Source organism: Rousettus aegyptiacus, unplaced genomic scaffold, assembly GCF_014176215.1.
Source record: "Rousettus aegyptiacus isolate mRouAeg1 unplaced genomic scaffold, mRouAeg1.p scaffold_m13_p_5, whole genome shotgun sequence".
NCBI lineage: Eukaryota > Metazoa > Chordata > Mammalia > Chiroptera > Pteropodidae > Rousettus > Rousettus aegyptiacus.
The window spans coordinates 112,902,152-112,926,743 of record NW_023416308.1 but is presented as its reverse complement, the minus strand read 5'-3'; the positions used below and the strand labels follow the sequence as shown (position 1 = coordinate 112,926,743).

General features: G+C 41.5%; 1 protein-coding gene across 12 annotated transcripts in view; it reads left to right on the top strand.

Moving 5' to 3' along the window:
* Positions 1 to 24,592, top strand: part of GLYAT (glycine-N-acyltransferase) — a 57,910-nt gene that overhangs the window by 22,414 nt on the left and 10,904 nt on the right. Inside the window, exons 1-6 of one of the 12 annotated variants that reach the window (XM_016119021.2) lie at positions 3,262 to 3,455; positions 7,568 to 7,662; positions 10,285 to 10,392; positions 11,797 to 11,923; positions 13,293 to 13,464; positions 13,887 to 14,816. In XM_016119021.2, coding sequence (XP_015974507.2) covers positions 7,585 to 7,662; positions 10,285 to 10,392; positions 11,797 to 11,923; positions 13,293 to 13,464; positions 13,887 to 14,289 — 888 coding nt within the window. In that variant the 5' untranslated portion in view covers positions 3,262 to 3,455; positions 7,568 to 7,584 and the 3' untranslated portion in view covers positions 14,290 to 14,816. Of the gene's footprint in view, positions 1 to 1,835; positions 3,456 to 7,247; positions 7,365 to 7,567; positions 7,903 to 10,284; positions 10,393 to 11,796; positions 11,924 to 13,292; positions 13,465 to 13,886; positions 14,817 to 15,760; positions 20,641 to 21,517; positions 21,602 to 24,592 lie in introns of those variants that run through there. The other 11 variants (XM_036220376.1, XM_036220375.1, XM_036220372.1 and 8 more) reach the window with 11 other exon arrangements.

Sequence of the window (24,592 nt, the reverse complement as noted above, 5' to 3'; positions counted from 1 at the left end):
ATACATTAAAAAGATAATACATTACACTCAAGTAGGTGTCATTCTAGGGGAGTGAGGATAGTTTAACATATGCAAGTTGATTAATGTGGCACACCACATAAGAAAAATAAAAGATAAAAATTATATGATCATATCAATAGATGCAGAAAAAGCACTGGAAAATTACAACATCCCTTCATGATTAAAACACTCAATAAAATGGGCATAGAAGAAAGTATCTCAACATGACAGAGGCCATATATGACAAACCCCCAGCTAATATCATACTCAATGGTGAAAAACTAGAAGCTTTTCCTCAAAGATCCGGATCAAGACCAGGATGCCTACTCTCACCACTGTTATTCAACATTGTACTGGAAGTCCTAGCCAGAGCAATCAGGCAAGAAGAAATAAAAGACTTCCAAATTTTGAATGAAGAAGTAAAATTGTCACTTTTTGCAGATGCCACAATTTTTTAAATATAGAAAACCCTAAAGGCTCAACTCAAAAATTATTAGAAGCAATAAACAAAAACAGTTAAGGTGCAGGATACAAAAATCAATGTACAAAAATCCATTGCATTTATATATACTAATAATGAAGTATCAGAAAAAGAAATGAAAAAAATTTCTTTTGCAATTGTAACAAAAAGAATAAAATACCTAGGAATAAACTTAATAAAACATGTGAAGGACCTATACACAGAAAACTATAAGAAATAAATAAAAGAACTTGAAGACACAAAGAAATGGAAAAATATTCTGTGTTCATGGATTGGAAGAATAGACATAGTTAAAATGGTCATGTTATCCAAAGCAATACACAGATTTAATGCCCTCCCCATCAAAATCTCAATGGCATTTTTAAAAGAAATAGAACAAAAAAATCATCGGATTTGTACGAAACCACACACGCGCGTGCGCGCACACAGACACACACAGCCAAAGCAATCCTGAAGGAGGAAAAAAAGCCAGAAATATCACACTTCCTGACTTCAAATTGTACTATATGGCAACAATAATCAAAACAGCATGGAACTGGGGGAAAAGAGACATACAGACCAATGGAACAGAATCTGGAGCCCAGAAATAAACTCACATACATATGGGCAAATAATTTTTCACAAAGGAGCCAAAAACATACAATGAAGAAAAGAAATCCTCTTCAATAAATGGTGCTGGGAAAATTGGAAAGCCGCATGCAAAAGAATGAAACTGGACCGCTGTCACCACACATCGAAATTAACTCAAAATGAATCAAGGACCTAAACATAAGACCTGAAACAATAAAATACATAGAAGAAAACATAGGTACTAAACTTACGGACCTTAGATTTTAGAGAGGATTTATGACTTTGACCTCAAAGGCAAGGCAAGTAAAAGCAAAAATTAAAAAATGGGAGTAAATTTAGCTTAAAAGCTTCTGCACAGCAAAAGAAATCATCAACAAAACGAAGCAACAACCAAGGGAGAAGATATTTGTAAACAACACCTTTGTTTACTATCCAAATTATTTAAAGAACTCATACAAGTCAACAACAACAACAACAACAAAACAAACAGTCCAATTAATAGACACTTCTCCCAAGAAGATACACAAATGGGCATCTATATGAGAAGATGCTCATCTTCACTAGCTGTTAGGAAAATGCAAATCAAGGCCACAATGAGATACCACCTCGCACCTGTTAGAATGGCTATCGTCAACAGGACAAGTAATAACAAGTGTTGGAGAGGTTGTAGGGAAAAAGGAACCCTCATACACTGCTGGTGGGAACGTACATTGGTACAGCCTCTGTGGAAAACAGTATGGAGGTTCCTCGAAAATTTAATAGAGTTACCATATGACCCAGGAATCCCTCTTTTGGGTATCTACTCCAAAAAATTGAAAACATTTATTAATAATGATAAATGTACCCCAATATTTACTGCAGCATTTATTCACTGTGGCCAAGACATGGAAACGACTGAAATGCTCTTCAGTAGATGACTGGATAAAGAAGTGTGGCACATATATATGATGGAATATTACTCAACCATACCTGGTATGAAAACACTCTTGACTGCTAGAGAAACAACCCAGAGGGGTTAAGAGACTAGTTTAAGATACAAAGGAGGGTAGTCGCGACCCTAGAATCTTCTGACTGTGTGAGAGTGAGGGCTGAAGGAGACCGAGAACCAGTGTCTGGTTTCTGGTATTGGGGCACAGAAGGACCTCACTCTTTTGTCATAGTCAACTTTTGTGGGATATGGACCCTACTGGGGTCAAGCGATCCTCTCTGCTGGTAGCGACAGAACAGCTTCGATGGCCTTCGGCCTTGGAGAAATAGTCATGAATGATTATAATGACTTCGACCTCCCGGAGTGCTGAGAATTAATACTCTAGGAGAAACAAGGCTCCTAGAGAAGACAGAAAAAAAAATATGCAAACTCATGCTGTGTTAGTCTGTGGATGAAAGGGACACACAAGCTTTTCCAAATTTCTCTCTAGACACCAGCCACCCCCTGTCCCTGATCCTCTCTCTGATTAGTGAGTGATTCTTCTTCCCTCTATAATGAAACTACCCATTTACCTGGTAAACAAGGATAACTATGATGATGACGACGAGACTCTGTCAAACGTCCCTCCTGGGCTGTTTCACACAGAGGAGTTGGGACTCAAACTGTCATTTCTATGAACCTTCTTTTCTTTTCTGAGGATGATAGAGGAAGTGTTAAGGTGCTGTCACAGGCCCCCTGGCACGAGGAGGCTCTGGTTTTAAATTCTATCTAATTCAGCCACACTGAGGCTTGTTTTTCTGCTCTATAAAAGTGAGACTCAGAGTGTCCCCACCGAGTCATTGGTGGGATGTTTAACTGCAACCTTGGAATGGGTAGGGGTAAGGGCAGCTTATACTGAAAAAGGTGGATCCTAACAGCTTTAGTCACTCCATGCAAGAGATTTTTCTGTTCTGTATACGTGTAAGAAAAGAGATCAGATTCTGCAGATCAGATCTTATCCTGGTCTTTCTTATCTCCTTGCTCTCACTGCAGCTATTTGAGGATGAGAAGGGGAGAAGAAGGTATTGCCTGCACAGTCTGACTCTCTCCTTCCATTTACCTGGCCTATTGGTTTCACATACATTGCATTGTAATGGGAGGGCCCATGGGTACAAAAGCAGCCTTGTATTTTGGGAGAAAAAAAAAATAGCTCAGATGGCACACTGCCAACCTCTAACTTTCTAGAGCCAGACCTTTCAACGCGAGACTCAGAAAGGAAGGGCTGATTTGCATCAGAGCTGACCCAGAATTTTTTGCATAGTGTAAGGTCCATCTTGCAACACTTATCTCAGAAATTTCTAGAGGAGACAGAGAACCTAAGAGCGCTCTGTAAGTCCCTGCTGAACTGACTGCATCAGAGGCAAATTTCATTATCCAGACATCTGCTCTTCTCATTTGTTCCCGGGGACACTCGTGAAGACTGGTGTAGCTCTTCAGGTGAGGACTCATGCCTCTCTCCCCCTCCCCAAAAGACATAATGGTTGCTTTGTGTCATTCTCTCCACTTCAGTGACATGAAGCAAAATTCTCATATTGTGTTATGTTCAGTAAGAACACATACCTAAGGAAAGTGAGTATCTTCAACTTAAGAAACACGTATCTGGCACCTACTCTGTAAAGGGCAGCTCGTTAGGCACCATGAAAAATTTCTTGCAAGTTTTTGATGTGAACCGATTCATGAGTGAGGAGATATTTGGGCACTTTCTGGAAGAGGGTGGGTGAAAGGAGCTCTTAATGTGTAGAGAAATTGCAAACATGACCATATTTAATTTTTCTGGTTATTTTATAAGTTTTTTTCCCTTCGTGGCTGGAAAGATGGCTGTTGTACTTAAAGCCAGAGAGGAAATAAGTAGATGAATAAAAACGAGAATAAAAACCAAATTTATTGTTTATTCGAATTGTCTAATAAAATTTAAAGATGTCATCTATACTGCTACTACCACAATCTATTTTTTATTTGTCTACATTTTATTTATTGTTTTTATTTTATTTTTTTTTATTAAATTTATTAGGGTGGCATTAGTTAATCAGATTACATAGGTTTCAAGTGTACAATTCAGTAACGCGTCATCTGTATATTGCATTGTGTGTTTACCACCGGAAGTCGCATCTTCTGTCACCATATATTTGACCCCCTTTACTCTTACTTACTCCTCTTTCCCCTTTTTCTGTGGTAGCCACTAAATCGTTGTCTGTATCTGAGTTTTTTGTTTGTCTTGTTTGTTCTTTGTTGCTTTTGGTTTTATATCCCATGTATGAGTGAAATCACGTGGTTGTTGACTTTTTCTCTCTCACTTCTTTCATTTAGCATGATAATTTCAAAATCCATCAGCGTTGTTGCAAAGGCAGTATTTCATTTTTCCTTATGGCTGAATAATATTTCATTGTCTACATGGGCGACATCTTCTTAATCCAGTTATCTATCAAAAGACACATTGGTTATTTCCATGTCTTAACCACCATGAATAATGGCACAATGAATATTGGGTGCATATATCTTTATGAATAAATGTTTTCAAATTTGGGGGACGGATACCCAGAAAAGGAATTGCTGGGTCACATGGTAATTCTATTCTTAATTTTTGGAGGAATCGTCATACTGTTTTGTTGCAGAGACAGTTTGGAAGAAGAGTTGGAGTCTGGAAATGTTTAACTTACATGGATAAAGGAGGGGAGGATTGGCAATGCCAGCATCCCCAACCCCTGTCTTCATGGCCTTTTATTAAGTTTCACTACAATGCTGGCTTTGTAATTTAGTAATAGTTACTATCAGGTTAGTAGGTACAAGCTACAGCCAACTCCTAGATCCAGCCTCAAAGCCACCACTGTGTTCTCAGCTATTTCTTCTCAAATATCTTTTTCTTATCCTCTCAAGCATCCTTTTCTAGTCCCTAGAGCAAGAAGTGTCGGAATCGGATAGGCATATGCGCCCTCCCTGCAATGTGTCCTTGTGTGCAAGTCCACATCTACTTCCGATGTTCTTGTTGCTCCAAACACCAGACATTCTGCAAGGAGCATTCTGTACCGCAGGCGTCTCTTACAACACTGTTTTCTCTAGTGGCTGTACCAACTTACATTACTGCCAGCAGTGTACAAGGGTTCCTTCTCCCCAAGACTTCTCCAATATCTGTTATTACTTATATTGTCGATGATAGTCATTCTAACGGGTGTGAGGTGGTATATTATTGTGGTTTTGACTTGCATTTTCCTAATAGCTAGTGAAGGTGAGCATCTTTTCACATGTTTGTTGGTCATTTGTGTGTCTTCTTGGGAGAAGTGTCTTTTCAGGTCCTCTGCCCATTTTTAAAATTGGATTGTTTGTTTTTTGTTGCTGTTGAGTTGTAGGAGCTCTTTATATATTTTGGATATCAGTTCCTTATAGGAGGCATTTGCAAATATCTTCTTCCATTCAGTCGGTTGCCTCTTTGTTGTCAATAGTTTCTTTTGCTGTGCAGAACCTTTTTAGTTTGACGTTGTTCCACTCATTTATTTTTGCTTTTACATCCCTTGTCTTTGAGGTCAAACTTTTTAAATCCTTTCTAAAACCAAGATCCGTGAGTATAGTGTCCATGTTTTCTTCTATGAATTTATTGTTTCAGGTCTTATATTTAGATCTTTGGTCCATTTTGAGTTAATTTCGATGTATGGTGATAACGGTCTCGTTTTATTCTTTTGCATGTGGCTTTCCAATTGTTCTTATCTACATGGCGCATGAACCGTTTAATGTTCTATATTCTCTCCTTTTAGTTTAACACCTTCCCATGTGTCCACACATGTAGGTATCATGCTAATGTCTCAGAGCCGCATTACCCCAATAGATGGTATTTCACATGACCTTCCCCTATTCTTGGACATTGGAATTTGCTGTGAACTTGTTTGTGTTTGTGTGACTTTACCTTTTTTTTGGAATTGCTTTCTTTGGGTTAATTTTCTACTTCTGGAATAACCGAGTCAAGGTTTCTGAAGTTCACTCGCAAGGATGTGGCCTGTGGCCCAATTCCGCCAGCTCGCAGCAAGTGCATCTGATTTTCTGGAGAATGTCAGTCTCAGTTGTTTTCATCTATCCTGTTTATTGAGCACCACGGTCAGTTATTAGTTTGTATGTAAATCCTTGGGGGGTGGTTCCAAACGCTGCCCTTTTTAGGAAATACAGTAATATTCCACCTCAGATTTCACATCAAACTCTTCATAGTATCTTACACTCATGTAAATTCCTTGTAAGTTTCCTCTCTCTCTCTCTCTCTCTTTCTCTTTCTCTCTCTCTCTCTCTCCACCCCACCCCCGCTCCCCTCGAAGCTCCACCCCAGGCACCTCAAACTCCAATCTCTGTATGCTCAAGTCAGTGAGACCCCTGTGCCCTGATCAGGCTCCATTTCCCTGAGCTGCAGCCCTCCAACAATAAGCTGATGCAGTCATAAGGCTTATCTTTTCTGCCGTCCTTTACTTTCGGGTCATAGTTCTGCACTCACTGCCTGATGTCCAACACATAAAAACTGTTGTTCCATCTGCTTTGATTAGTCTTGCCATTGTCTCAGGTGGGAAGGTAAACCCAGATCCTGTTACCTTATCTGGGTCAAAAACAGAGATCTCCTTCTTGCTGTTCTAAAATGACAAAATTACCTGACTTCTGGCCTGGAGTGTAGACTCGCGGGCTCCGCCTGTTGTAATGCAATGTCCCCTCAGAACACTTCTTCCCTGGCTTCACCTAGGAGTCATGTGCACGCTTCCCAAGATCACAATTCCAAAGTAGAAAAATGCAAAACAGCCTCTTTTCTCCTTTCCTTTTTTTTTTTTCATGCTGTTGGCGTTTTATGGATGTGTTGGTAATTTCAATCTGATGCAGAGTCAGATCTATAAAAATGTCATTTTCCTACTATCTAGTAATTTGTACAATATGTATCACAGATCTGAGAGTGAGGCTTAGAGACAGAAGAAGACTCAAAAAACAGGGTGAGGTTCAGTGACAGGGCGAGAGGAGCAGCTTAAACTATGACTTGGCCATTAAAAAAAATTAGTTGTTTATATTGTAGGCTATGTCCAAACGCCTTCGGTTAAAACGGATGCATGTAAATATCATGCAATACACAGCACTTTAACTTAAGTGAGGAGGAGCGGAAGAAAATGGAAGGGAAGGAAGAGGAGAGGGCCGCTGCTGTTACCCACCTACCTTTGAGGAAACCAAGGCACAGAGAGGCTGAGTGATGTCCCCAAGGTTACACAGCTTGTTACTGGTGGAGTCGGCAGAATCACTGATAACAACTGAAAGACAAAAGACATGATATATTTTAAAATGTGCTTGGTGATCTAACGTAAAAGGGATGTCTGGAATCCATTGAAGAGAGAAAAGGTAAATTACAAAATTCAGAAAGCGCCTCCTGTGCTCTCTGCCATTCTTGTCCTTCCTGGGAGTCGGAGGGGACCGGAGTGAAGGTGACACCGATGAAGAGTCCCTGCAGAGGGACCTGGTCGTTAGCCTAGAACTCGCCGCGTTTCTTTCCGAGTCTCTTTCAGCTCTTCTCATCCCTGGTTGTTTCTTGTTTATTTCTCTAGCGCAGGTATTTTCCATTATGTTCCAACTGCAAGGTGCCCAGATGGTTCAGACCCTGGAGAGGTCCTTGAGGACGCGCCTTCCCGAATCCTTAAAGGTGATGACTGACAATGTTGAGAGGAGTAAGGAACAATGGTTTCCTATGAACGAGGTGGAAAGGAGACTAACGTTTCTTGAGCGCCAATTCTGTGCCAGTCACTAGCGCATGTTTTCTGTCGCTTAATTAATATTATCATCTTCAAGATATTTGCTGTTATGTCACGTCCCTGTGGAGAAGTGGAGGCTCGGTCAAGTCACTTGCCCAATATCACACAAATGGCGAGCTGCAATATACTCGGTATGCATGTGGTTATGCTGAAATCTAACACTACCTTTTGCTCTGTGCTTTGTGATTCAGAACATATCCCCTTGCTCCTTTCCGAGTACATCCCATGATAGCCCTGGAAATCTGCCCAGAGTTCTCTTCCAAAGTCAAGACTACACATTAATGTTTACTTTGCCCTCCCTAAAAAACCACTTGGCTGGGTGAAATGTTGACCATCACGAGTCTTCTTTGAAATTCATAATAAGTGAATGCATGGTTCGAAGTTAATTGCTTAGTTGCTGCAAACTAACCTCATATCAGACTGTTTGTGGCTGACTCGTGCGTGGCCTTTAGTTTAGCACAAGTGATCAGAGATCTCAGGGCTCAGTAAAGCCTTAACGTGAGCACTGACATCCGGAATTGGGCAAGGAGCAAACTCCAGGGATATGCTCAGGTCCTCGCTTGTGTTTTTCTTGAACAACCAATGGGATAGGGTCCGCTCCAGAGGAACCCAAGCACAACTCTGTGTGTGTGTATGTGTGTGCATGTGTGTAAAATAATTATTTTTCCCTGAAACTTTTTTTGTGTGTGGAAATAGGAACTAGATTTCTACTGTGTAATGAGACATTCCTATAAGATGCACACATGTTAGATAAGGTAAATGCATTAATCTTCCCCTCTCCCTAATAGATCCATCACTCCCTTCTTTCGATAAAAAGGAGAAAATATTATTTTGTTTCATTATTTTATTTGTATATCCTTTGGCTTCATTTTCATTGGTTAGAAATAGAATAATGAAATAACTTGCCTGTTCTTTAATTACCACCAAAAACAATAGCTTTAAATCAACTCATGAAAAACTTTGGTAGATCCCAGTAACATTAATCTCTGTTCCCTAATAGCTGCTTTTACTTGATAATCCTCAAGATCCAGGCAAGCTCTCAGGAAGACAGTCAATTTTTCTCAGTTTTTACATCAGTTAGATACCCTAAGGACACTTATCTAAGACATTTTGTATGGTGAGTAGCTATTTTAAAAAATTCTTCAGGCTAAATGTTTTCTTTCATGCTCTGCAGTGTGAAATTTCGTGATTTAAATTTCTCTTTTCACCTTGTGTTAAGTGAGTCCCAAACATTTTAAGACAACTCTTGGCGCTTCCCAAGTGTCCTCTCTTGGTTAATGTCTGTGGTTAGAGAAAGCGGCCTTCCCGACTCCTCAGTTTTCATGAAGGAATAACATTGCCCTTATTTGGTTGCTTATTACAGATATACTTTCCCCCTATTAGAATCTAGAATATTTGTATGCCATGTACTTTTAATGGAGGTATTACTTAGAACTCAATGCTTACTTGAGTCTTAGTTGAGAAAAAGTTTCTCTGTTTTCCTAAGTGTTAGATATGAAATGCATTTTATTGCACCTGTCGCCTCGAGCTGAGTCAGCTTACAGCAGATGCCTGACTTACTATGTTCTGAGTTCAGCAGAAAAAAAAAGAGTTTTTATTCATTAGGCCATGGGTATAAGAAAGAGTAGCAGTTCTACATATTTTGCTGAATGACACCGAATTTCTATATCAAGCCTCCGCTCGTGGCTGGAAACAGAATACATTCAGATAAACTGAGTCAATCTAGAGTAGTCCCTTCCCCCTTATTTTTCTCCCTGGTCTAACATCAGTATCTCATATGGGGTAGGGGCGTGGCAGGAAGGAAGGATACTGGCATAGTCCTTGGACATCGTCGGTCTAACTGGAGACCGTTAAAGCATGCATCATCTTTTGGACCTTTGGTCACTGGCATGTTTCCCTGCCGGTATCTGTGGAAGTTTCATGTTCATAGTTGTTATAGGGCCCATGTCGCTGCGTTCCCCAAGCCCCAAACCACAAGATGTATCATGTCCACAGGCTTGATCTAATTCATCCTCTCCCCACGCCTGCCTCTCTGTCAACAGCCTGTCCAGCTCGGCAGGGGTGGAAATCCAAAACTGGACCTAGGCTAGGAGTCCCCACTGAGCTCTCTGCTGTGGCCTCTGCTTGTTGGTGGGAGTTCATTTAACCTTTCCAGAGGGTAATATGGACATATATGTTAAAGAGTTTTAAGCATAACCTTTGAACCAGCGATTACCCTTCTGTATATTCTAAGAAAATATCAAGTGCTCATGCAAAGATCTCTCGCAAGCATGTTCTATCAGGAATTCTGTTAAACTGAAACGTTGGAAACAGCTGAAATACCCATGAACAGGCAAATAAATAAGTAAAATTGTGATACATCCATAAAATGAAATCCGACATGGTCACTAGAAATAACTGAAAATTTACTGACCTTTTTTCTATCATAAACTTTCATGATTTCATGGAGATAAAATTTGTCCTGATCAAACAGTGTACTTTGCCAACCCTCTCACTTTCTCTGGATGCTGCAGGTTTATGGGACCATCTACTACATGAACCGAGGAAACCCATTCAAGCTAAAGGCCCTGGTGGACAAGTGGCCTGAGTTTAATACAGTGGTGGTCCGCCCTCAGGAGCAGGTGAGGTGCCAGATGCGGGCTGCAGATGCTCTTATTTGCTATGTGCCTCCCAAATACCTGGCAATGTGGTAGACCCAGAGGACACAGACAGGAATCATAGGGATGGTGAACAAGTCCCTGCCCTCGAGGAGCTCACAGCCTGGAGGAAAAGGTAGATAAGCAAATAAGTTACAACTTGGAGTAAAGTATGCAAGAACAGAAGATGCACAACATACAGAAATAGCACAGGTGAAAGCCGGTGAAACCGTGGAGGTTGCAGATGGAGGATCCAGGATCAGAGGTGCTGCTTCTTGGCAGTTTCACCTGAACCTCATTTTGTAGATAAGTATGTTTTCGCTAGGCTGACAAGGCAAAGAGGACATCACATGGGCAGAGATAAGAAGGTGTACCCAGAACAGTGAGTGAGGGCGATTACAAAAGCAAATTTATAATGTTAGAGTTTCCATATATATTTTTTGGGGAAATATTTAAAAATGAATGAAAACTAAATTTCCAACACAACAATTCCTAAGCTCATTTTAAAACATCCAGTGAAGTTATAGATTTATAACAATACAAGTATTATACCTTTCAAACTACTCTTTTTAACAGTACTTCAAATGGAGATATTTATATTAATAATACAAACCAAACTGAAATAAAATTATTGGATCTTTGATCTTAAATGTGATTTTAAGAAATAAATTATGTTAGTGGGCTCATTGCTGACTGTGAGTGTCTTTAGGGCAGCATTTTCCAACTATTTAAAAAAGTTTTCTAATTCTGCATGTGTTGTGGTAATATTTCTGTGATTTCTTCCTCCTAATAATCTCATCTGTCATTTAATAATTTAAGGGGATCTTCTAAAGAAATGGTTTCTGAGTTTTTCGGGAACTACAACTTATTTAACTATACTATTGTTTTAAGGAAGCATTTTTTAATTTGGTTCCTTCTTCTTTGGCTTCATTCAGTACAGATGGAGATTTTAATCCAGAGTTATCTGTAACTCAATTTAATACCGTCACGCGTGTAGTTTTTGTGTTCTGCGGCTATTTAACTACAGTGAATTTTATTCTTGCAACAGAAAGTTTTCCTTGTCAAACGCATTTCTCTTCTTCCTATTGAAGATGATGGAAGTAGAGAAGAATGCTTTCTAAATAGCTGTGTCTTTGTTTGATTTGAGACTTTAATGCACTATTTGGGCAGAAAATATTGTTCTGCAGTTTTTCATCATAAATCGAATACTCGAAACTCTCGTCTTCATCTCGTGATTTGAATGATTCAGAAATCATGATAATGCACCCACGAGAATACCAATATTTTCGTACTTGGTAATATCGCGGTGTAATGAAATTTAGAAAAAAAAGCATTGCAATTATGAAATACATGGACTTTCCTTTATTCCTCCTTCTCCAACGATGTCGGGAGATGACAGATGACCTTGATCACTACACCAATACTTACCAGATTTACTCCAGTGACCCCAAGAACTGTCAGAGCTTCCTCGACTCACCAGGAGTCCTCAACTGGAAGCAGCATTTGCAGATCCAAAGTAAGAGGACTGGGGCCTGTGCGTCCTCGCTTCTCCTTCCTGAACGATTTCCCCGATGATTCGTATCTCCTTTCTCCAAGCTCCTGACCCTCAGCTGTCAGTTTTTGACTCTGCTGCAACTATACCGGTAAAGGGGGAAAAAAACACCCTCAGCGTTTGTGAAGAGTGGCCTTTCCATAGGGAACCGTAGTGCAATTCCTCTATAGCCAAGAATTGAGGGCGTATTTTGCAGCCATATCGAGAATCCTGTAGGCTGATTGGGTGCCAGAGCCGGGCTTTCCCTAGGGCCCTCCATTCCTGGATAGGAACAACGACTCGTGCCATAAAATACCTCCCAGGTCATGAAGAACAACTGCCACGGTTACGAGCATGTCCTCAGAGTCAGGCTCTCTAGGATGGCATCTGTCACTTGCTATGCGATCCCAGCCACGGGACTTATCCTTGCTGAGGTCATGATTTTCATATATACGAATGAGGATAATAATGGGATCTAAAACATAGGGGCATTGAAAAGATGAAATAGAATCTCGAGTGGGAGTTTCTTCGCACAATCCCTGGATGTGTCAGTTAACTTTTGCTACGTAGCAAAGCTCCTAATTCTATGAAGCAACAATTTGGGTTGGGCTTTGCCAGGCAGTTCTTCTGCTGGCCTCGTCCGAGTTTCCTCATGCAGCTGCAGTCTGTTAGTGGGTAGACTATGGGCTGGTGGATTTAGCATGGCCTCACTCGCATGTCTGAATGATGGTCCTGGCTGTCAGTGCTGACTGCTTTGGTGATAGCATGACAGGGCACAAGTCCTCCACAGGCTAATCTGGGCTTATTCATATGGTGTCGGTCTCAAGGTGATTAGGAGCACACAAAGAGGGCAAACCCCAATGTACAAGCTCTCCTGAGCCTCTCCCCGCATCCAATTTACTCTTTCCCATTGGAGAAAGCAAATCATATGGCCAAGGTCAACTGCAGTGCAGGAATGAATACAAGGAGATGTGTGCAAATTGTGGGCCTTCCTGCCATACCCTCCCACGCTGGGAACATAGTAAGTGCACAATAGATGTTGGCCGCTATTTTTTAAACAACTCGTCTCCTGTGGTTATCAAAACTGCATGATGATGTAGCCCGGAAATTTTGGTTCTGGTCTTGGTCTTACCACCAGTGGCATGACCGTGGCCAAATGAATTTCTGAGCACTCTTTCACTGACGTAAAATGCACAGATTCGGACAACTTGACCCCTGTCACACGGTGGCATCACCAAGTCAGAACCAAGGTTTTCTGACTATACATCCCACACACTTCCTACTCCTCTGGAATAGGATGCTTGTCCATAAACCATATGTAAATCGTTTCATCTCTCCTTATAATCCCTTTGAGGTACACAGCCCACCCTGAAAGAGGCGATACGAAATCTGGCAGCTCTGAAATCCTCCAAAGTCGAGGAAACGGAAAACTTACTCTATATGGTGGCCGACATAGTAAAGAAACTGGTTCCTTCCCTGTTGGATGTAAAGAAATTACCACCTACGGGTGGCAAGCCCAAGGCCATGTAAGTTTGTGAACACCACTCTGTACTACTCACACCTCTTGTTGCTGAAGTAGCCTCCTGGCGTCTCTTCCTGCCTCCACTCTGGCCTCTCTACTGTCCATGTCATTCAGAGCAATCAGAATAACCATTTTTAAATGTGATTTGGACCGTGTTTCTCTCCTGCTTACAAATATGCCACCAGCTCATTTCTTGTCTGAAATACACAAGGCCTCTGTCAACTTCCTTGACCCGTCTTGCCCTCCCTGCTTACTCTCTCCAACAACATTGACCTTCTCCCTGTCCCTCTGTCATCGCAAGCTCTCCCATACTCCAGGACCTTGCATTTGCTATTTCCTCTGCCTAGTCTGTCTCTCAAGACAACAGAGATATGAACAGACATAATAAATACTCATGGACTTTGCTTTTCTCTTGAACTTCCACAGCAACCAAGAAATGTTTAAACTCTCATCCTTGGCTGTCACCCACGCTGCCCTGGTGAATAAATTCTGGCATTTCGGCGGCAATGAGAGGAGCCAGAGATTCATTGAGCGCTGTATCCAGAACTTTCCCACTTTTTGTCTGCTGGGGCCTGAGGGGACCCCTGTGTCCTGGTCCCTGATGGACCAGACAGGAGAGATAAGGATGGGAGGCACCGTACCTGAGTACCGGCGCCAGGGTCTCAGTTCCCAACTCCTGTATACCCATACCCAGGCTCTGAACAAACGTGACATCCCCACGTATTGTCACACAGCCAAGAATAACAAAATCATACAGAAAGTATGTTACAATCTACATCTTCTCTCCATGCCTTGTAGCTGGAACCAGTGGCACTGTGTGCCTCTGTGATGCTGTCTTAAATGCAAGATAGTGTCGGTTGGGCCTGGGGATGCAGCTGGAGTGATGGATGGATGGATGGATGGATGGATGGATGGATGGATGGATGGATGGAGAAAAGGAATAAACTCTAATTGTAATCATCAGTAAAGGAGTGGGCTCTGGGGAAGCAGTGTGAATGGTTGACAGGGCCACTGTGGTCCCTACTCCCAAATCACTCATGGATTTCACTTTGGATTCAGCAGGCCTGGCATGGCCAGACCTTTCTGGAGTGCATCTTGGTCTTGACTGGTTTCCTACACTTTGGAATCTCAGTGACACGCTTTATTCGGTTGCCTGCAGCCCTCATTCTTCTCCTGGATGCCTATCTCACACATGGATTGTTACCAATGGGCACATGTGGCCAGTTTTGCCAAGATGTGCTATTATATTATGAGTAGCATGATTTTTCCTCTCTCTTTCCATTACTCTCCTTTTATCTCCCACGAGTTTTATTGAGTTGTAATTGACAAATAAAGTTGTAATATATTTAAAGTGTACAATGCGATGATTTGATATCTGTGTGCATTGTGAAAAGATCCCCACAATCAAGTTAATTAACACATTCATCGCCTTACATCTTTTTACCCAAAATGCAAACCTGAATCCAAGCATAAGGAAAAAAATTAAGCAAACGCTTCAGGAAAAAAGTAACACAAACCAAAATTGAGGGACATGCTACAATACAACTGACACTATGTAAAATTCTCAATATCATGAAAGAAAAGGATGGTCAAAGAATTGTTCCAGATAAACCAAACCTAAAAAGTATGACAGCTAAAAGCAATTTGAGGTTCTAGATCGAATGCCGGAATAGAAAAAAATTTCTTTAGATGATAATGATGCTTTAGTTGGCAAAAAATTTTATATGGTCTGTGTATTAGTACTTGTAATTGAGACATACTAAATTTGTATTATTGTTATGTAAGAGAATATCCCTGTATTCCATGAAACATTCTGATATATTTGGGGCAAGTGATTACAATAACAGCAAGCCACAGAAGAATTTAAATGTATGTAGAAACAAATATGGCAAACTAAAATAGGTGAATATAGGTGAAGAGGACGTATGTAATTAGAACTTTAAGTATTATTGTGCAATTTTCTGAAAGTTCTCACTGAGTTCGTCTACACTTTCCCTAAGTTCATTGAGCATCCTTCTAACCTTCGTTTTGAACTCTGCATCTGTTAGATTTCTTGACTCCATTATTCCTGGATCTCCGTTTTGTTCTGTCACATGGTTTCTGCTTCTTTGTCTTCCCATTCTGGCTGCCTTTCCGTGTCTGTTTTATATATGAAGCAAAGCTCCTAAGTCTCCCAGTCTTATCAGAGCGGATTTGTGACGTAGGTGTCCAGTGGCACAGTCCTGAGAGGGGTTCAGCTGTGGGCCAAATATAGCCCCAGCCTGTGCCCCTCTGGGGCCACCTCTTAAGGTTCAGCAAGCAATCCACAGATGCTGTTCTTAGAGTTGCCACAAAAGACCACACCAGAAACCGAGGCCAGCTGCCACCGGCATAAGTCTAGGTGCTGCTCAGCAAACAGCATCTGAACACTGAAGGTATGCCTGGATGTGGCTTGGGTAGGGGCATGAGTTGGAGGAGGCGAGATTTTGGGGAATCCTCTGGGCAGAGGGACCTCTGTTATCCAGTTTGATGATGTGAGGGCTACAGCGGCTGTGTCGGGTGCACTGGGAGGGAGAGGGCTCAACAAGGGGAAAAGACACCGCCAGCTCTTCTGTACAGAGCAAGTTTCGCCTCGGCCCTCTCTGACCATGTCGCCTTGTAAGTCCCCGGTGCCCCCTGCGTGCAGCCAAATCCGCACTGGAACTCAGGGGGAGCAGGTCCCTCACAGCGAAAATCCGAAAATCCGCTCGCAGACGCCGCCCCTTTAGGAGGCATTGGCCGCTGCCACAGCGCATCCTCAGTCTCACTCAGCACCTGGGGACCAGAAAGGGCCGCATCCTCGCCCCGTCCTACCTTCTGCCATTGCAGGGTGCTTTCTTGGATTTCCCCCTAGTTGTAAACCTTGTTCCTCTAGATCCCAGGTCAGTTTTCCTCGCTGCTTGCTCCTTGTTTCTGTCACAACTGTGATTTGGGTCGCCAGAGGGATGAACAGAGCCATTCCTTCCGCCCCCCACCATTTGTTTTAACTGCAAGAGTTTCTGGCCTAAGCTAAATCATAATGTTATGTCAAGGGATTGAGTAAGGAAAATATAACACGATGCATGTGAAAGCGCCTTATAATTGCTACATGATGTATAACTACAGAATATTGCTTTAACATGCAGAAATCTAGTGCCATGGGTAAAGCGGTAAAAACACAGACTAGGCCTCAGGAGTGTGTCTGAAATTCCAGGTGTGGCTCAGCCCCTTAGTGGGTCTATTGTGCAAGTCATGTCAGCACTGTGTATTTTGGTTTCCCATTTGAAAAATGCAGATAAAAATACATGGACATGTAAACATAGGAAGAGGACTGCGTAAATGCAGGGTAGAGGATTGGCTCAAGTTTGCAGATGGAGCCGAGTAATCACTAGCCTAAGCCTCATGTAATAATTCACATTAATAAGAGCCAGGGAAGAGAAGAAAGGATTTCTTAAAGCCCCAGATGTGTTGAGGAATTCTTCCAAGCTGAAGAAGAAATAGATCAGGACTATCGAGAAATAAAATTGTAAGAAACTACCATATGTTATATAAAACGTGTGAAATGTCAGTCAGAAAGGCACAGGGGCAGGATCCGCTGAGAGTCAACGGAAACACAAGCTGGAGCACACCCAGCTCAGGGCCATTACTGGTCAGAGCGAGATGGTGCACAGCTTGGCTCGTTGACCCTTGGACTTTCACCCTGATTTTTGCCAAGCATTTTGCAAGCATAAGGCTGTTAGGAGGGGCACTGGGTATGGCAAGGAGCAGAAAGCTTCTGACCCTTGGAAGAGTGGAGGGCCTTACACAAAGATGGCAAACTATTGTCACGGCTTGTAACATGTCTCATTCTATCTTCCCAAAATCCCAGGAGCAGGTGAGAGTGCTTTCTTTAAGTGTGAATGGGAACTCCCAAACTCACAGATAAAGAGAAAAGCAGGAATGACTAAAGAATCGACAAGGGAAAGAGAGGCAACAGACGACACCTGTGGATGAATTCACACCCACCGAAAGAGAAAGAGAGACAGAAAAAGATTTTAGATCAGTGTAATTGTGATATTTTCTGTTACACACATAAAAAAGAATCACCTAAAGATTCCAGAAATTAATTAGAACTTTAAGTGCAAATTTTAGCACGTGGGTTGAGTAGCAAAGTGGACACTGTTGATCATTTAAAAGCTAGATGATCTGGCGATTGTGATACAAAATGAAGATGGGATGGAAAATATGGAAGAAAAGATAGAAGAACTGAATGCACTGACAATTTTAAACATTTCCCTGACTGACATTTCGAAAAATGAGAACAGAACAAGTAGAATGATAAAAACTATTTTAAATGAGGCATAGGGAAGACGAGGTGGCAGAAACGATAGGAGGAGCACAAGATTTTCCAACGTGAAGAAAGACTTGAGATCGAAAGAACTCACTTCAGACTGAGTGTGCAAGAAACTCATTAGATATATGATTTGTGCAATTTCACAGCACCAAAGGCGAAGGCAAGCTCCTACAAGGTTATAGAGAGAGGGAACAGACTGGTGGAGTTCAAAAGAGTAACAATCACACTGACTTCAGACTTCTCACGAGCAGCCCCAGCTGCTCGGCAAGCAGAGGAGTGGTATCATGAAAGTTCTGAGGGAAGGTCTCAAACACACAATCATAAAAATAGGCAAAACACTGGGGTGTAAAGTATAGTCGATAATAGTGTGAATAATTGTGTGTGGTGTCAGATGGGTACTAGCCGATTGGGGTGATCAGTTCATAAGGTAGATATATATATCTACCCACGAAGTTGTACACCTAGAACTAATAGAATATTATAGGTCAAATATAATTGTAAAATATTTTAAAGACAAAGTGCTAATAAAATTAAAAATTTTAAATATGCTTTAAATAGGCAAAATAGCATGTAATTAGAAGGACAATTTAAAACAATTGAACACACAATAACTAAGGAGGTTTAATACACAGAGATACCATCTCTCTTTTAAAACGAGGTATAATTAACAAACACACAGCTCTTAAGTGACAGTTCCATAGGGTTGAATCACGCTTACGCTCACGAAAGCTACATGGTTTTTTTTAAAAAAAGAGAACGATTCTATCACTTCTGATAATGGCTAAGCATTTAAAAAATGTTAGCTCATTTAACTTAAAAAAACAAAACCAGTAATAGTAGGTAGTATTATTCACACTACCTGCAGATGAGGAAATGGAGGTACGGAGATTAGAGACCTGGGCAAAGACACATAATTAGTAAATGGTAGCATCAGAGTACACCCCCTGAGACCCGACCAGACCCCCAGACTGGAAGAAGCAGCTCTGTGAACGTGCGACACACAGGCAGGGACCAGCTGCCTCTGCATTCCACACCAGCTACCAGAAGCTCCCTCTGATCTCCAGTTTAAAAGGGCAAGGTTCATATTCAGAGCTTTGGCTTCACAAATTCTGTAGAAAACTGACTGACGCAGGCTTTGCAGCTCCTAGCCATACATGCCAGGAGAAAGGGAATTTCATATTCTGGGAAATTGACGGCTTCTTATTTGTTCCTGGGTCCTGGTCTGTGTGGAGACAAATTCCAGGTAAGACCTCATCTCACTGGGGAGAACCACTGCTTTGCGACTCCCAACTCCTCCTTTTTCTCCTACAGCAGGTGGAAAAAATCAAATGTCCTCCTTGGTATTAGATCGGAAGTGCTGAGCGTAGTTTCTTGATTTCTGAAGCTGGTGGGTGAATGGAGGCATGATAACATTGACAAGAAAGGTGTCCGATTCAAGTACCATTTTTCTAGCACCTGTTGTAGGGAGATATCGTGCAGATGCTATTGTTGATTCCTGTAGAAAACATTCTAAAGGAGGGAGTTTGTTAACCAGGAGACCGAAGTCTTCTGTTCAAAGTTAAAGAGGAAATGTACAAAGTCTGAACTGGAATATAGACTAGATTTAGTATTAACTTAGATCATGTGAAAAAGAAAGTTAATTTAAAATATTTTATCTATAATGCATGACCATAAAATAGCTCGTAATATTTTATTTTTCCTTCCAAAAGTATCTTTATGTATTCTGAAAATTCTCACATATGTAGCATATTGAAGATGCAACAGGCACGGACTTACATATTCTAATCAAGGACTGTGTACTGTTTATGTTCTATATTTCTCCTTTTATTATAATACTCTCCATTGTGCACCTGGCTCTGTGTGTGTGTGAGTCATAGTTTTTATGTTAATGGTTCCTTGGTTGCAACATACTAAAAAGTCGTAATTTCTGTACCCTTATCCTGGTGTTAGACAGGGAGATTGTGTTTATTTTTTCCTCTTTGTTAGTGTTGCTTTATAAACTCATTTTCTATGGTTGACCCCTCATTTTCTTTGATTGAATGGTCGCTTTTGAAAACGTTTCCAGCAGGGAAAAGCCTGGGTCTGAAATGCCTCAGTGGAATCTGCTCACTGCCGATGCTCAGAGCTCACACATGATGTTTTCAGCCACTTCACGTTTCAGAAACTCTGAGAATGAAGGAATGTATATATCTTAAGTGTGATGATGATTTGGTGGGCTTACACATGTGTCAAATCCATATAATTGTATACTTTCTGTGCTTTAAATTATGCCCATTTAAAATATTCAGCAATAAAGTTGTTTTTAAAAGATACAACCATAACCATAATGATGGTGGCAAAGACTCTTCTCTCCCCAAACTCACCAGAGGCCTTAGGGGGGTGGGGATAAAAGGCCTGTCATTGTCCCCATGGACTGATGAGCAACTAGGGGTGTGGGGTAAAGATACACACACGTGGAAATGTCAAGAACATTCCGTTATGCAGGCAATCTCAAAACTGCTGAGACAGCAGGTTCCAAAAAGCAAATGAGATTTCCGGAACCACAAACATTTGGCTACTGAAAGCAGCCATCACCAATGCCGTCCCTACAAATCTCTGTCTTAGTTGGTCATCCCATGAGACGTATGTGAATGTACTAGCCAGAGATCCGGGAAGCCTGAGTAGCTCAGCACAGCAGGGCTGAGCACATCAAACCATCTCTTCTCTGTCTCCTTCAGGGAATAATAATGATGATGACGTAATAGTATTCTGCACCAGGCGCTGTGCTAGGAGTTTAAATGGACTTTTTTTATACTCACTTGATGCCCGCACAGGAGTTACTTCATTTAATCATCATGACTTCACTATCATGTAAGAACCGGTATTATTCTCAAGGCACTAGTCACACTGAAAGCACACTCACACGTCGTGGTCTAGGTTCAAGTTGTTACAACCCATTCCTTCAAAACGGAAGCTCAACTCAAATGGACTGTGTTGAATTACTGAGTACTTAGCTGCCACTAACAACAGCAATAATGACGATAGCAAAGTGATCGTTTTTGAGTTGTTATGTGCTAGAAACTCTTCTATGCACGTAATATGTATTAACTCATGTAATCCTCACAACAAATTCCCAGGTAGGATCTGTTTGCATGAGGATTTACTGAGTAAACCACAGCACAAAGAGTTAAGTAACTTTCTCTCGAAGGATACAGAGCTTGTTAGTTGGTGTCGTTAGGATAATCATTGACAGTAACTTAATCTCCCAAATTTGCGCTGGCATATTTTAAGAATATATTTGTTAAAATCAACGTGTCTTCAATGACCGAAATTCAGAGCAGCATCAGAGAGTGAAGGGAAAATGTTTAGATGGAGAACCATGTGCTTTCTGTCCGTCTCCTTCCTTGCAGTTGCTGAGGACTTCTGTGAGAGTGCCCACTCACGAGCGCTACAGAAGGTCTTGGGTGTCAACGTAGGACCCACTGCTCTTGTTTCTGGGTGTCTTCAATGAGGTGACCCCCTCAAAACTTTGATGGTGCCCCTCCAAACTCCAGTCCTTCACAGGAAGCCTAGAAACCTAGAGTGACTCTACTTTCTTGATAGAGTCCCTCTTTCAAGGCAGCCGTTTTAGAAGTGGGCAGATGTATCTCAGGTGTTACCTTCTACGATTCAGGTGAAGGTGTGTGAATCTAGGTCCTATTGGTTCCGCATTTGCTCATTCCTGGCTGTTTCTTGCTCTTCTCGCTAGGCCAAGATGCTCTACTTGCAGGGTCCACAGATGCTGCAGAAGCTAGAACAATCCTTGAGGAAGAGCCTCCCTGAGTCCTTAAAGGTGAGAATGAGACAATCTCAGATAAACCAAAGGTCACGTCTTCCTGTGACAGAGATGAGAAAGAGGATGAGCTTTCGCTGAGCACCTGTTCTGGGGCAGAAGTTCAGTCATGTTGCATCTCATTTAGTTCAGATCAGCTCTTTGCAAGGGAGGTAGAATATGCTCGTGTTCCAGAAGAGGACAAAGGTTTCAGTAATGTGACCTGCCCGATATTTTCAAATGCTAAAATGCTGTTCTCCGCAGCCTCAAAAACATTTTCTTGTTCAGGCCTAAAAATATCTCACAATAACACTGGAAATTCTCCCAGATTTCTCTTTAAAAGGTAGATCTAAGTACACACTAATTTTTAAACATTCCTGCCTGATAAGAGGCTAACCACTATATAGCTCTTTGGAACATGCAATGGCTCACATGCCATTTTATCAGAATCCAAACAAATCACATATTATCCATGGAGGACACCGAGAAATGATGATATATTCGTCATTATTTTATTGCAACAATAATTTTTGGCAAAGAGTCTGGATCGGTGTGTAGTTTGATGTCTTTTTTCATCTATAACATTCAGAGGAGGGATGAAACTAGTAACCGCTTTTTTAAAAAGCTCCTTTTCCACCTCAAGATAAAAGCTTAAGTCACCTGCAGCAGTTCAGCACCAGTGCTACCTGGGACAGTGGGGTCAGGAACGATGGCAGCAAGGAGCATCAGCAGCAACAGCAATTTTTTTGCGCTTACTTTACCCAACACTGAGCTTTATCTATAAACTCATATATACTTCAAAATTCCCCAATGAAGAGAGGACCCCTCTTTTCCTGATGCTATAAATGATGGATCTAAGGCCACAAGAACTTGGATAACTTGTCCAAGTAGTGACTGGTGGGCGCAGAAATGTCACCCATGTAGCCAGTATCAGCACTCCTGAGCCTGTCTGCGTGTTTGGACAAAATAGGACCTCAACGTGAAATGCTGGTAAGAATGAGGAGAAACCGGATTACTCATACATTGCTGGTAGGAATGTGAAATTCGTGTAGCCACTCAGAGAAATGCTAGTTTAGTTTCTTTACAAACTAAATACGAAACGATCATACAACCAGCAACATTGAGAAATCCAAATTTATGTTCACGCAAAAATATACACACAAATGTTTATAACAACTTTGTGCATAATAGCCCCAAACTGAACACAACCCAGATGAATGCAGGTGAATGTTTACATGAAATGTGATGGAACGATGAAAAGGAATGGACTCCTGCTTCCTGCAAGATCGGGATGACTCTTCAGAGAATTTTGCTGAGTTTAAAAAGGCATTTCCAAAAGGTTACATATTGTACGATTCCGTTTAACTAAAATCCTTGAAATAAAACAGTTAAAGAAATGGAGAGCCGATTAATGATTGCCAGTGGTTAAGCAGATGGTGAGGGTGGGGAAGTGAAGAGTCCTTATGGCGAGAGAATAGTTCTGCATCTTTCCTGTTCCGATGTCAGTCTCCTGGCGGTGACATCACACAGGCACAGAGATGTTAGGTGTCTGTATGTCCCAGGTTCACACAGCAAGTAGCGGAACCAGGGTTTGACTCCAGGGAAGTTACCGCGTGAAGCCAAGTCCTAGCCATCATGTTCCTCTTGTCGGTGCGATGCCCTGGACATCGGTGAGAAAATACGAGAGTTATGGCTGCTGAGCCCTGCTCGGCTGAAAATCCACACATAACTACGGTTCGCTCTCTGCATCCACAGATTCTGAGCCCCAGACCTGAAATCCAGCTGCCCCTTGAGCAACGCAGGTTTGAACCGTCCGGCTCCACTTACACACGGCATATGAAGTGTGCCATCCATTCAAACCATGGTCAACTGTGTTATATTTCACTGTTAGCACGAAAACGATAACACTGTGATGTAGCCATTAAAGTATGGAGAAGGAATATTTAAAATTATGTAATGAATGGCCACCACAAGGAAGGGGGTGGGAGGCTGGCGGAAAGGGGAATATAGTCAGTAATATTGCGATAAGTTTCCACGGTGACAGGTGAGGCCTAGAACCGGTGGGCGATCACAGTGTAAGGTATGAAAATGTGGAATCATTATATTGTACAGCCGAAACGCATGGAACCAATAGAAGATTGCACACCGACTATGCTTAAGTAAATACATTAAACAAACAAACAAACAAACAAACAGGAATTTAAAGCCTGGGAAGAGAGAAAAAAAGTAGTCCAAATGGTCAGCTTTCGAAATCAAGGAAGATCTCTAACACAAATACCCCTGGCTGTTTATCTGAGTGGCAGGCAATGTGTTTATTGGATGCCTTAAGTCGGGCACTCGCGTCACACACAGAAAAGCCAATAGCCAGAGCTTACGCAACCTTGAACTTGCGAAGAGGTAAGAGCTTGCAGTTAAAAGATAATTTCTAGGGGTCTAAAGTACAGCATGGTGACTGCTTGATCGTACTGTTTGTGTAGTGCCTGAAATTTGCTAAGAGAGTGAACCTTAAGCCTTCTCACCACGAAACAAAAAAAGTAACCATGTAAGGTAATCGATGCATTAATTATTCGAATCGTGGTAATCATTTTACAAGGTATATGCATATCGAGTCGTCGTTAATATGTATAACTTTATTTGTCAAATATACCTCGGTAAAGCTGGAGGAAACATATTCCATGGATCATAAATGATAAAAAAATTATAGAATGCCTAGAACCTTATTATGATTGTAGGAGAGTAAAGGGATGTTGGTGTTGAGAGGAATGAGAGTGGGTTTGATTATAAAGGGGTAGCTCTAAGGGAGATACTCATGGTTATGGTGGTGGTTACATGAATCTACTGGAGAAACTGTCATAAGAGTAAACACACACATCGTTGTACCAATGTCAGTTTCCTAGTTTTGACATTGTACCATAGCTACTTAAGATTTGCTACTAGTGAAACCTGAGTGAGAGTTCATGTGACCTCTTCCTGTTTGAAGTATCTTTGCTAATAACATGAGTAAACAAAAAG